Genomic DNA, 14,995 nt, shown 5'->3' with positions numbered 1-14,995 from the left:
GCTTTTATTAGAAGCATTTTTGCTTATACATGTATATTACAAAAATGCTTCTGTTCAATACCGAAATGCACCCACGTGGTTTCCAATTTTGGCTGGAATATCCCTTTAAAGCATAATATTTATTCCGCTCCTTTGCACAGTGGTTTTAAATTGGTTCAAGGGGCATTGTGCTGAAATGTTTTCTCTAGCCTTTAATGTGATCACAATTATATGTGTGTTACCTGCTACAGTATATTAAATTAATATAGCCACAATGGGGGGGGGGGGGGGGGGAACGACTCCATATTAATGCTGATGGTTTTGAAATGGGATTTCAGGTGTCCACATAATTTTTTGTCAGTATAGTGAAATATAGTTAACCCCTTAATGACCAGACCATTTTTCAATTTTCTTACCGTTAAGGACTAGGGCTGTTTTAAATTTTTGCGGTGTGTGTGTTTAGCTGTAATCTTCCTCTAACTCATTAAATGTACCCACACTTCTAACTTTGACCCCCAAAATCTCTTATGCATCTACAACCACCAACAAACTCCCATGCTAAATAGTTTTTAAATTTTGCCGAGTTTAGAAATACCCAATGTTTATATGTGCTTTGCTTTTTTTGCAAGTTATAGGGCAATAAGTACAAGTAGCACTTTGCTATTTCAAAATCATTTTTTTCTTTCAAAATTAGCGATAGTTACATTGTACCACTGATATCTGTCAGGAATCCCTGAATAACCCTTCACATGTATATATTTTTCTTAAGTAGACAACCCAAAGTATTGATCTAGGCCCATTTTGGTATATTTAATGCCACCATTTCACCGCCAAATGCGTGAAATTAAAAAAAAAAAATTCTCACAATTTTAGGTTTTTCACTGAAATTATTTACATGCAGCTTGTGCGCAATTATGGCACAAATGGTTGTAAATGCTTCTATGGGATCCCCTTTGTTCATTTAATAGCAGACATATATGGCTTTGGCATTCCTTTTTGTTAATTATAAGGCCGCTAAGCACCACACTTGTATTATGCCCAGCAGTGAAGGGGTTAATTAGGTAGCTTGTAGGGTTAATTTTAGCTTTAGTGTAGAGATCAGCCTCCTGACACATGCCACATCCTTATCCCTCCCTGACCCCTCTCAAACAGCTCTCTTCTCCCCCCCACCCCACAATTGTCACCTCCATCTTAAGTACTGGCAGAAAGTTTGCTTACCCCCCAACCAGTCCAGCTCTCTACCCCCCCCCCTTCTTCCTATTTGCCACCATCTTAGGTAGTGGCAGCTGTCTGCCAGTACCAAGTTTCTAGTAAAATTTGGCTCAATTTTTTTGAAATTTCAATAAACCTGTTTTTTTCCCCATAGTGTAGCTGTCCCCTTCAATAACCTACCCTGCTCCCCTTCCCAGATCCCTTTCCCAAATCTCTTAACACCCTCTCCCTTCTTCCCACTTTCACTTTCCTTAGTCTAGAAACCACTGAGGACGTGCCAGGCACCTCCTTGGTCATTAAGGGGTTAAATTAGAGGGGGCATTGTAAAAGAAATATAGAAAAGTTACTTGAAAAACTGATGTTTCATGATTTACTGATAGTAGTGGAAAAGATAAGTGTTAAGAAATGTAATTCTGATCTCAGATGTCTAAATCTATCCCATACGTTTAATTTTCAGTTGAAATATCAATATGGGGGATAAACGCTAGTCTAAATATAATTAATTAATGTACAATTAACCTAAAACGAATATTCTATTTAATGGAACTGAAAAGAATTTCAGAATGATAGTTAAAATGATTGCCTTGAAGAAGTTTACTAAAATATCACCACTAGGTGGCAGCAACAAAAAAAAATGAAACATTAAAATTTTGTTAAAAAAAAAGAAAGGCTCTGTAGAAATGTTTGGAAATGGTTAGATAAACCATTTAGTGCTTGCTGCAAATATATCCAGTGCTCATTGAAGCAAATAATGGATTATGTGTACATAAAATTAAAAAAAATTTTAAACTTATCTTTTATATTCTTATAAAGGTTGAATCTGGTACATATTATCACAATTTATAAAAAAAAAAAAAAAAAAGCGTTAAGGAATATATATTAATAACAGGACAAAGCCTTACACATTTATGATTTATTTATACAGTACATATAATCAGCAATAGCAAGCAATCAGCTAATAATTGCGCAAACAGATAATAGTGCACATCAATTAAAATAACTCCCATCAATCTAGGGGCTAGGTGTAAATAACAAGCTTGGAAGTTGGCACTATAGCATGCAAAGCATAGTCCCAAATCACCTGATTTAATATAAACAATCCAAATGATGGACTATTAAATCTGGGTTACACATAAGCCAGGAGTAGTTGTAAATTTATACTGTCCAGAAAAAGTGAAAAGTAAACGTCTGTAGACGTCCTTTAGGCTAAGGGCATAACCATAAAACACAATACCAAGTGCAGGAGCTCATCAGAGTGAAGCAGCTGGTGTTGTGCACAGGCCAACTAATTGCAAACTAACTAATCGATTATGAAATTCGTTGACAACTATTTTCATATTCGATGATCAATTATGATGATTAGTTGTTGCAGCTCTAGAATCAATTTATGTTAATCAATGTGTGCTTTGGATGGCTTAAGTAACATTGCTAAATAACAGAAAATGGTATAATATTACGAAGTATTACACTGCTCCCCACTTAGCTACCTCATAATGCCACTCGGCTGACAGAATTCTTTGTGGAGAACACCGATACAGATTTATGTAGGATAGTAAATACATAAATAAAAAATGGCAAAATTGAGTTGTGGCTCTCTCGCTCACAGGATTTGTAAAATTTTAGTCCATGATAGACTACTGTTCATTATTCTGAAGTCTGTATCTTCAGAATGGCAAGCTATAAAGTGAGGGACATTATAGTTCTTTTTACTTTGTTCAAACTAAAGTGAAAATATTTCTTGCATTGAAAAAAAATACAATTATTTTCAAAAGGAACATTAAACACTAAATTAATGCTAGATAGAATAATGCAATGGTTCTCAAACTAAGTGACCTTAAGGCCCGGTATATATACAAAACACGGAAGGGAACTGCACTCTCATACCGGACCGGGTACACATCCTATGACCCTGCAACATGCTCAGCCCTGGGTACCACTGGCACTCACAGGAAGCTGTGCTGTCCCCAGAGCCACAAGCAGTTAACCCCAGACAGGTCTGGGTGCAAGAACCATAGGGAAAATTACAAAACAAATTAATACAACACACAGAGAAAACCCAGCACTCACTTACAAGCTCTCAGCTAAGATTTAAAAGCAAAAATGGAAAGGTTAGTCACCGCATCTGGCCAAATGGGACAAGCTCAGGTACCACGTCAAGGTCCTCTCCAATACCTGAGACCCTAAAACAGCCACACAATGCAAGCTTTCAAATCCAAACAAAAAAGGGTGCACAGGAATATGTAATCACCCTAGACATATACAAAACACGGAAGGGAACTGCACTCTCATACCGGACCGGGTACACATCCTATGACCCTGCAACATGCTCAGCCCTGGGTGCCACTGGCACTCACAGGAAGCTGTGCTGTCCCCAGAGCCACAAGCAGTTAACCCCAGACAGGTCTGGGTGCAAGAACCATAGGGAAAATTACAAAACAAATTAATAAAACACACAGAGAAAACCCAGCACTCACTTACAAGCTCTCAGCTAAGATTTAAAAGCAAAAATGGAAAGGTTAGTCACCGCATCTGGCCAAATGGGACAAGCTCAGGTACCACGTCAAGGTCCTCTCCAATACCTGAGACCCTAAAACAGCCACACAATGCAAGCTACCTGAGCTTGTCCCATTTGGCCAGATGCGGTGACTAACCTTTCCATTTTTGCTTTTAAATCTTAGCTGAGAGCTTGTAAGTGAGTGCTGGGTTTTCTCTGTGTGTTTATATATATATATATATATATCCAAAAAGAAAAGCACTCACCGGGTCTTTTTAGCAAATAACTTTAATCTGTAATCACAGATTAAAGTTGTTATTTGCTAAAAAGACCCGGTGAGTGCTTTTCTTTTTGGATGCTTGTATTATCATTTTAAAGCACCCCGGGCAGGCTGAAGTTCATGAAATTGTTACCGTGAGTGCTGGTATTACTTATGTGTGGAGCGGAAGGTCTGACAAAGAATGTAGCATGGGCATGTCAGGTGGGGCCCACCAGCAGCGCCAGCATGGCCCTGTACTGGGCCGCGGCCCGGCTGTTAAGAAATCAGGGAATAATGCATTCAAAGAATGGATTAGTCTGAGAATAACATTTAGATGCATTTTTTATGTGTTATTAGCTGTTTAAATATTGACAAAATTAGTGTAACATTGTAGTGTCTATAAAACAATGGGAGCTGTTGTGTTAAAATTTTGGCTACCTTCTCTGATGCGGCCAATAAGGGACAGTTATAAATAGGTCACTAGAGTGTGTAGCCATAGGTTGTGTGGAATATAAGTGTTCTGCACTTCCATTTCTAACAGGGACTGAAAAGCTCACAATTTCAGAATGGAATTACAGGAAAAAGAGACAAAATAAATAATGAAAGTATAATGCTGAGTTTTATATATTATTTTATATTAACATCTCAGTGTTTAACGTCCCTTTAAGGTTGTGTGACATCATTGTCCACTTATATAGCTGTGACAGTTGTCTTTATTAACCAGTAAACAATAATTTACAAATAATGACAATGAAAAACGTTTCTGTGCAGGCGAACACCGGATTTAATGGTGCCCTGTGGACAGCTTGACTACTCCTAGAATAGTATTTTTTTTTTTTTTTATGATTTTACATATAACTTTATAAAAACCATAACAGGCCTGTAAAAATGTGACATTAGTTTGCAAGTCCCTGGTTTAAATGTGCTATTAATTGTAAATGAAGTTATTGTTTTTTGTAAAGGAGCGAGGAAATCAGCTGACCAGAGTGACTCAAGAATCCATGACTTGTGATCAAAGAAGCTGCAATGTCTTCTCATGCTTCATATATTTACTGACATGACAATGTGGGGGGGGGGGTGTAGAGGTGAAATGTGCAATTTACTACATTTCTCTGGTTGTGAAAAATATTCTGATGTTGAAACGTTTAGGTTTTGTTTCTATTAAACAATCACAAACAAGTAAACAAAGAAATAAAAATAAAATGTTAGCCATAACAAAGAGTTGTATTTAAAACTGTAAAACTGCTTAGAGAATATTTTTTTTTTTAAATTATCACAAAAGACAGAAAAAGGGATAGATACATGTACATACACCACTGTAAAAAATGCCCTTCTTTCAGTTACACAGTGTGTTTGTAAAGTAACTACCTAGCAGTTATTTAACATGTCCTTGAACAAATGTTTAATTTAGCCCTTTACACCTAAATGTGATAATCGCAAGAAACATACTGTAAATCACTTGTTTTATTGGCAGACATTCTTAAAAGGTATACACATCTGCAATTAGAAAATCTTCTAATGCATTAACCCCTGCAAGGATAAAAAAAATGACTCCTCCCATTAGGGTTTTCATTTTGCAGCCGTATATCCCTTTAACCCATGTACATTTAAACTATGTCAACATATATTGGGAGCGTGATAAAAGAAAAACTAGCATATAGTGTACCAATTGCTATTAGGCAAGCATGTACCCACAGACTTATAGTCTAACCTCCACTGGTTCTAAGAAGAGCCTGAAAAAAGTATACAGTGGAACTTATTTTAATGCAAATGTGTAAATAATTGGGGTCTAGGCTAAATGAAAAAGGTGCTTTAAGAACAATGACAATTATATATGAGGAGCATAAAACAAAATAAATAACCACTTATTAGATTAAAATTGCAGCAGGATTTTGTAGAGCTAATTTAACTTTGTTATAAAACATATCAATAACATAAAATAAATATACTAAATTATCTCATAAGAAAAACAAAACTGCACAATTTAGGCAATCTAAATAAAATCAGAGAACCAATTAAACATTAATTGAGGGACTGTCAAAAATGTATTATACTGAGAAGTCATAAAATAACTATAAGATATGTTGAAAGAACTTGAAAATACTAAGGTAGTGCAAACAATAAATGCTCTAATTCATAAGAGTATTATAGACCCTTGATACGTCCCCCAAACAGAACATAGACGAAGAGCCAATCAAGAGCAGTCACACAATCCCACCAATCAACAGCTGTGTATCCTGCACAAAAGTTGCAAAAGCTGCAAACTTAGCTGGGGTTAAACACACATGACAAGTCATGTAATAATGATTGCACAGAAAATCTTCTTGAGCAATCATTAAAAGTTCAAACACATAGGATACATATATAACAAGCCCAATAATTTCAATAGCAAAGGCAAAAGAGATAGTAGCATACTCACTGTTTGTATTACAAGCTGTTGGTTAAATTTTATACTCGTGATATCAGAAATACATAGCTTTCTCTTTTAACGCTTTTGAAAACCTGATATTAACCCTTTGAGTGCTAATGACGGCTCTGAGCCGTCACAGTATTTCTCACTCTGGTGCTAATGACGGCTCAGAGCCGTCATGAGCACTCTTCCACCTTGAGGGAGATCTGGGGGCACCTAACCGCTCCTTTTTTTTCAAAAATAACAACAACAAAAAACATAAAAAATATTAGCACCCAGGCGGGAAAGTGCTTAGCACTCAAAGGGTTAAAAAGGGACATGAAACCCAATTATTTTCTTTCATGATTTAGAAAGAGTACGCAATTTTAAACAACTTTTTAATTTACTTCTATTATCTAATTTGCTTCATTCTCTTGATATCCATTTGCTGAAAAGCATATCTAGATAGGCTCAGTAGCTGCTAATTGGTGGCTGCACAAAGATGCCTCGAGTGATTGGCTCACCCATGTGCATTGATATTTCTTCAACAAAGGATATCTAAAGACTGAAGCAAATTAAATAATAGAAGTAAATTGGAATGTTGTTTAAAATTGTATTCTCTACCCAGATCATGAAAGAAAAAATAGTATAGATTGTGCGCAAGTGATGTTAATGTTCCACAGCACTTGCATTTTCGACTTGTGATCTGGCACCTTAGAAATCTAGGATCAGGAATGCAAAGTGACATGCTCTATGAAAACTGACCATACATTTTTTTTTTTGTATTAGAATTTCACTTAACCCCTTAATGACAGAGGACGTACCAGGTACGTCAGAGGAAAAACTTCCCTTAATGACAGTTGACGTACCTGGTACGTCCTCTGTTGTCTGAAGTGCTGGAAGCGATCATGATCGCTTCCAGCTGCTTACAAGGGATTGTAGTGATGCCTCAATATTGAGGCATCACTACAATCCCCATTTCACATACCGATGCAGAAAGGGCCACTCTGTGGCCCCATCTGCATCAGCTATGTATGTGTACAAAGTAGTTGGTGGGTGGGAGCTTCTTTTTCAAATTATGCCCCTAGGTGTTGATTCCCCAACCGATCGTTATACTTTCCTTCTTGTTTTACCCGGTGCGGCGGTTGCGGCGGGGGGGGGGGCGGGGTGGAGGTGCGCGCGTGCACGCAAAATATACAGGCAACAAAATAAAAAGATCGATGTAGATGCAGGGGCATCTCTGTTTTTTAGTAAGGGATCTTGGAGGGGGAGGGATGTAGATTATTTAGGGGGGCCAGCTACACTACAGAAAACAAATATTTTATATTAAAAAAGTAAAAAAAAATATTTTGGGGAGCAAATTGGGTACTGGCAGACAGCTGCCAGTACCCAAGATGGCGGCAAATAGATAGAGGGGGAGGGTTAGAAAGATGTATGGGGGGATCAGGGAGGTTGTGGGGTAAGGAGGGATCCATCACTGCAGACTGTATGACAAAAAATAAAAAAAAATATTTTTATTTCAGTACTGGCAGACTTTCTGCCAGTACTTAATATGGCGGTGACAATTGTGAGGTGGGGAGGGAAGAGAGCTGTTTGAGGGGGGTCAGGGGGTGGGATGTGTCAGGTGGGAGGCTGATCTCTACACTAAAGCTCAAAATTAACCCCACAAGCTACCTAATTAACCCCTTAACTGCTGGGCATATTACAAGTGTGGTGCGCAGCGGTATTTAACGGCCTTATTATTACCAAAAAGCAACACCAAAGCCATATATGTCTGCTATTTCTGAACAAAGGGGATCCCAGAGAAGCATTTACAACCATTTGTGCCATAATTGCACAAGTTGTTTGTAAATAAATTCAGCGAGAAACCTAAAGTGTGTTTCATAATTGTGAAAAAGTCAACAATTTTTTTTATTGGATCGCATTTGGCGGTGAAATGGTGGCATGAAATATACCAAAATGGGCCTAGATAAATGCTTTGGGATGTCTTCTAAATATAAATATATACATGTCAAGGGATATTCAGGGATTCCTGAAAGATATCAGTGTCCCAATGTAACTAGCGCTAATTTTGAAAAAAAGTGGTTTGGAAATAGCAAAGTGCTACTTGTATTTATGGCCCTATAACTTGCAAAAAAAGCAAACATGTAAACATTGGGTATTTCTAAACACGGGACAAAATTTAGAAACTATTTAGAATGGGTGTATTTTGGTGGTTGTAGATGTGTAACAGCTTTTGGGGGTAAAAGTTAGAAAAAGTGTGTTTTTTTTTCAATTTTTTCCTCATATTTTATATTTTTTTTATAGTAAATTATAAGATATGATGAAAATAATGGTATCTTTAGAAAGTCCATTTAATGGCGAGAAAAACAGTATATAATATGTGTTGGTAAAGTAAATGAGTAAGAGGAAAATTACAGCTAAACGCAAACACTGCAGAAATGTAAAAATAGCCATTGTCATTAAGGGTAAGAAAATTGAAAAATGGTCCGGTCATTAAGGGGTTAATGGACATAAAACCCAAATGTTTCTTTCATGATTCAGATAGATTATACATTTTAAGCAACTTTCAAATTGACTTCTGTTATCAATTTTGCTTTATACTTTTGGTATCTTTTGTTGAAGAAGCAGCAATGCACGCTTGGGAGCTAGCTGAACACATTTGTAAGCCAATGAAAATGGGAATACAAGTTCAGCCACCAATCAAGCTCCTAAGCCTATCTAGATACGCTATTCAACAAAGGACACCAAGAGGAGGAAGTAAATTAGAAAGTTGTTTAAAATTGTAAGCTCTTTCCGAATCATGAAAGAAAAAATTGGGGGTTTCATGTCTCTAAAGATTTTTCATCTTGTCTGCTTCAACAATATAGAAATCTGCCAGTGACAGCTAAATTAGTCAAAAGTAATTTCTCAGAAAGCTACTTAAACCTCTGAAAATTCACATTGCAAAAGTCCTACATTGCAGCCTGTCTAATACTTCCGTTCCCCTTTTACAAAGACGTGTAATCCACAGATTACATATTGCTCTGTCTTGGGTAACGTACCTTTTAAAAAGACTTGAACACCTACATTTTGCTTTTGCAAATAAGATACAGCATATAAGTTTAAAGTGAAAGTAAATTTCCAGCATCCGCATTAATTTAATACATTTTTGTGTGTGAGATAACTATAGTCGCTAACTTTTGTTTTTTCTAAAGATTTTTATTTACCAGTTATTTTTACCCGAAATCTCATACCTTTTTCCTTATTCACTCCTCCCATCCGACCATTTCCGTATTTCTATACTTTACACGTCAGAGCGGTCCCACCCGCTCTTACGTGTACATTCGTGCGCGTTCTCGTCTGTGTCCGTATATCACGCATGCGCACATCTATAGCACGCATGCGCATAAACCAACGCCGCTTAGATACATGGGATACAAGGCCGCTTAGCTTCAGACAATAATGCACATGCGTTTTATATGGACGAGCATATGATGCGGTCGCAAATTTCAAGAATCACGCATACGTATTGATAGTAGTGGGCGGTAATGTTGTTTGTTGGGACACCAGTGTGGGACCAATAGAAACGGTCTAAAGGGTAATCGTCATCCACAAACAAACAAAAAAATTGACAGGCAGAGTTACGACGATAGGAGCGCTCGGTGTGAAAGGTAGTTTAAAACAATGTAATATATAGATGTAAACAAAATGATAAATTAAAGTCATACTTATTTTAGTATTACTTGCAAAAGCTGCGTGGCTGTGTCAAAGTTTACTTTTCCTTTAAATAACTTTCCAATTTACTTCTATTATCGAATTTGCTTTGTTCTCTTGGTAGGTTCAGGAGAAGCAACACAATACTGGGATCTAGCTGCCGATTGGTGGTTTAGCTTAATATGCCTCTTGCCATTGGATCCCCTGTTGTATTCATCTAGTTTACAGTAGTGCATTGTTGCACCTTCAACAAAGGATACCAAAAGAATGTAACAAATCTGATAAAAGAAGTAAATTGGACAGTTGCTTAAAATTGCATAAAAACATTATTAAATACTTAAGGCGCTCAAGCATGACAATTATTGACCGATAATGTCATCAAATTAAACATAAGTAAATAACATATACAGTAATAAAAATATTTGAAAATACTAAGAAATACAAAAAATGTAAATATATATTGAAACAAAATTGTGGACAGTCACCAGATAAAAAGCTGCTTTTGGAAAGTAGGACACCAAGCGTGTGAAACCTAAACAGTCAAGAGGCTTTTTGCGTTGAGTGAAGCTTCAACTTCACTTAAGGATTCTAATTCTGTGTGGATGTAAATGATTCTGAAAGAGACAATTTACTGTTTCAGAATTGCTTAAAATTGTATGGTCTGTCTGAACCATGAAAAAAAATATAGGTGTTATGTCACTTTAACAACATCACTTAAAGGAATAGTCTAGTCAAAACTAAACTTTCATGATTCAGATAGAACATGCAATTTTAAGCAACTTTCTAATTTATTCCTATTATCAATTTTTATTAGTTCTCTTGGTATCTTTATTTGAAAAAGCAAGAATGTAAATATAATAGGAGCTGGCCCATTTTTGGTTCAGCACCTAGGTAGCACTTTATAATTGGTGTCTAAATGTAGCCACCAATCAGCAAGCGCTACCCAGGTTCTGAACCAAAAATGGGCTGCCTCCTATGCTTACATTCAAATAAAGATACCAAGAGAACGAAGAAAAATTGATAATAGGAGTAAATTAGAAAGTTGCTTAAAATTGCATGATCTACCTGAATCATGAAAGTTTAATTTTGACTAGACTATTCCTTTAACATATCTGATTGTATAAAATATTAAAGCAGATCTATGAAATGTAGATTTGAAGGGGAGACACAAATTCTATAAGGGTCTTCATTGAAATAAAATGTATTTCTTTTCTTTCTTCTCTCTAAGAATGAGCATTTCAAAATGTATTACAGGAGTTTTAATTGATGTTTTTGTGCTAAATAAAACAAGCCTTGGGAGGTTAGTTCATCTAAAGCTAAGAGAGTTGCAACCAGTATTAGATATACAGCAGTACCAACTGTGCAAATTTACATTTAAAAAATGTTTGCTAAGTCTTTATTTCAAAAAGCATAATATAGCAAGTTCACTAACCACCTTTTTATATACATTGTAGAAAATGTTCAAGAATGCACATGAAAATGTGCACGTGATATATATGATAAGATCTTACCAAGTCATGTGAGGCCCAAAGTAAGGAAAAAAGGACTGTTACGCAAAAGTCCCAGAATTGAAGCCTGTGATCCTGGCAAATGCTCATAAATAATCATTAACCAAGCACATACATATGCAATAGCCCCTTCTCAGACTTATAAGCAAGTAATGGACTCGCACCCAGGCAGTTAGTGCAAATTCAGAGGAACACATATAGGCAGAGACTATTACACATAACATTAGTATAACATACACAGACTAACTCAGTAACCTCACACATTGGTGCACATGAGTTAGACTGCATGCTATGCCCTTAACCTTAGAGAAAGGCTGTGAACTAACAACCACACACACTGGACAGACAGCGGCCACATCCACATCCACACACACACTGGACAGACAATGGCCACATCCACACACACTGGACAGACAATGGCCACATCCACACACACTGGACAGACAGTGGCCACATCCACACACACTGGACAGACAGTGGCCACATCCACACACACTGGACAGACAGTGGCCACATCCACACACACTGGACAGACAGTGGCCACATCCACACACACTGGACAGACAGTGGCCACATCCACACACACTGGACAGACAGTGGCCACATCCACACACACTGGACAGACAGTGGCCACATCCACACACACTGGACAGACAGTGGCCACATCCACACACACTGGACAGACAGTGGCCACATCCACACACACTGGACAGACAGTGGCCACATCCACACACACTGGTCAGACAGTGGCCACATCCACACACACTGGTCAGACAGTGGCCACATCCACACACACTGGTCAGACAGTGGCCACATCCACACACACTGGTCAGGCTGTGGCCACATCCACACACACACTGGTCAGGCTGTGGCCACACAACCACATCGGTGTGACAATGACCAAATAAACAGTCTGGCGGTAGCACTAGAAGTTTTATTTAGGCAAGTACCACATACTAATCGTTCACACACTACATAAATATCAGTAAATAAGTGACCACACAGCCTCATCAATTTGACAGAGGCCCTTTATCTATCAGTCAGTCAGGAAGTGGCCTGTCATCAGTGAAGCAGTGACACTTTACACGTACATACATTCATGAAGAGGCAAACACACCGCAATCTGGTTATAGACTAGATACAACAGGACAGACAGTGTGGCCCTTACCGCAGGACAGGTAGGCTGTAACCTTATATACTATTATGCTCACACTCACCCTCAAGTGTCTCGCACTGCACCAGGTTAAGATAATCTCCCTGACTCAGTATCCCAGCCTTGAAACCCCGAACCAGCCCTTCCAGGTAACCGCTATCCACATTGAAGTAAAGCTCAGAGAAAGATGTCATGATGGCGACTAAGGGCGAGCTGACTGTCACCGTAGCACCACAGGATTTCGGTGACGTAACCACAGCAGCAGTCTGCAGCAAGAATGATGGAAGCAGTTACGTGACCTAGTGGGTACAGCCTCTCACATGACTACGTACAAAGCAACCCACCAACCACGAAGCCCGAAACTAGGTACGTAAAGAAATTAAACGAGGCTTGGACCGCAGAAGGAAATAAAGAAGAGTTTGCGTAAAAGGATTAAGGATCGATAATTTGACAAATCTTAAAAATAAAACATAAAATACGGATATTAAAAGAAATGCACATTTACGTGTAATTTTATAATTTAGTATGTTTAACTGACATATAAAGAATCTCTATTTATTTAGGATATTTCTTATTTTAGCGTTATACCCTATGGCAGAATCTAGCGTTACAATTTTCAGGCGTTGTCGATCTATTCTATACAGTATAGTGTTGCAACTTGAAGAAACTGCTCTGACAACTTGTAGAAGTAAAACTGAACATCTTAGGGCGCTTACTGACATACTGACTTGAATCCCTTTTGCTGTAAAGCCCTGTGATGTCATTAGTAATGAACCACCGTGAACCCCCTTTCCTATTAACCTCTGCAATGCCATTACTAGTCCCATAGTTGCCAACAGTCCCTGATTTCCAGGGACAGTCCCTGGATTTTTTTTGTCCCTGGAAATGTCCCTGAAAATCTCTTTTGCACAACATTTGTTGTTTATATATATATATATATATATATATATATATATATATATATATATATATACATACACACACATATATACAGATAGATAGATGATAAATAGATATAGTGTATTATTTAAATATAATTAATTTCTAATGGAATATTATTATTATTGAATGGGTTCACATATTATTTGTCTTTCTAATTTTGATGCTGTGTTGTAAAACTAACCATATGCCCAGAATGTGTTCCATAGACTGGTAGGTGTAACAGCTTGGTGCTGTAATCTGTATAATAAACTATGGATAAGTCTAAATTATACTATTACTTTCAGATGGGTGTGTTTTGATTGTAGAACTGAGTGGGCGGAGCAGTTGAACAGTAGGTCGTCAATACTCCAGTAACCCGCTTTCTTGCTACTGCAAAGTGTCCCTGGAATTTTTTTTTTAAATGTTGGCAACTATGTAGTCCCCCGGTCTCTCCTCAACCAGAAGGACGTTTGCTTAATTAACCCTTTCCTTCGTGCAAATTACATCTCATATTTCTCCCATGTAGTCTCTTAACCCATGCAATGCCAATATCAGCCACCTTGAAAAAGCAAAAAGAACCCCCCTGCTTTGCCTTTTCCCTCACTAGAGCCACAATCTGCTTACATGAACCCTTCTAGAAAGCAAATGAAGAATCATCTTTTACCTGCAGCCCCTATTCAACCCCCAACACAAACACCGCAAGCAACAGCTACAACGCAAATACACAGACACACACTACAGCCCATATAGGAAGGTTAAGCACAGTAAAGGGCACACTGTCCATTGCTCATAATAAAATAGTTCAAATAACAAATTACTTTATTTAGTATGTTTTTGTCTAACAATGATATAGGGCTAGATTACAAGTGAAGGGCTAATTTATTGCACGCACGAAAACGGGCAAATTCGCCAGCCATTACAAGTGACTGGTTATTGCTACTGCATGCTTGTAAGGTTGTTTTTTTACAAAAGACAAGAAAAGACAGATGCGCCACATGGCCCAATATTGTTTGGTCCAAAATCAACTATATGTATGAGGGATTGAACTCACATTTAGGAGAGCACCTCAATCAGTGCTAAGGGTGCAAATAATAGCAGCAAGTGTTCAAATATAAAAGTTAATTTATTAAAATAATAAAAACAGAGCGACGCGTTTCTCAGCAACAAGCTGTTTCATCAGGCTTCATACAACATTGAGGAACACTTGCTATATATATACCATACATCTAAATAATCTTAATCATTAGCACCTGATAATAGGAGGAGCCTAGAATACCATTGGTCCATAGTAAGCCAATCAAATTGTAATAAACAAGATGACTGATCTGTCATATGTTAAAAATCCATTAATACATTGAAAAATTAATATACAATTCATCAGTAA

General features: G+C 37.5%; 1 protein-coding gene across 1 annotated transcript in view; it reads right to left on the bottom strand.

Moving 5' to 3' along the window:
- Positions 1-12,971, bottom strand: part of LOC128664174 (V-type proton ATPase subunit d 1) — a 162,132-nt gene extending 149,161 nt beyond the window's left edge. Inside the window, exon 1 of the mRNA XM_053718939.1 lies at positions 12,755-12,971. Coding sequence (XP_053574914.1) covers positions 12,755-12,884 — 130 coding nt within the window. The 5' untranslated portion in view covers positions 12,885-12,971. The remainder of the gene's footprint in view (positions 1-12,754) is intronic.
- Between the last annotated feature and the right edge of the window lie 2,024 nt (positions 12,972-14,995).

The sequence above is a fragment of the Bombina bombina genome, chromosome 1, assembly GCF_027579735.1.
Source record: "Bombina bombina isolate aBomBom1 chromosome 1, aBomBom1.pri, whole genome shotgun sequence".
Taxonomy (NCBI): Eukaryota; Metazoa; Chordata; class Amphibia; order Anura; family Bombinatoridae; genus Bombina; species Bombina bombina.
The sequence above is the reverse complement of the archived record's forward strand: the minus strand, read 5'-3'. Positions and strand labels throughout refer to the sequence as shown.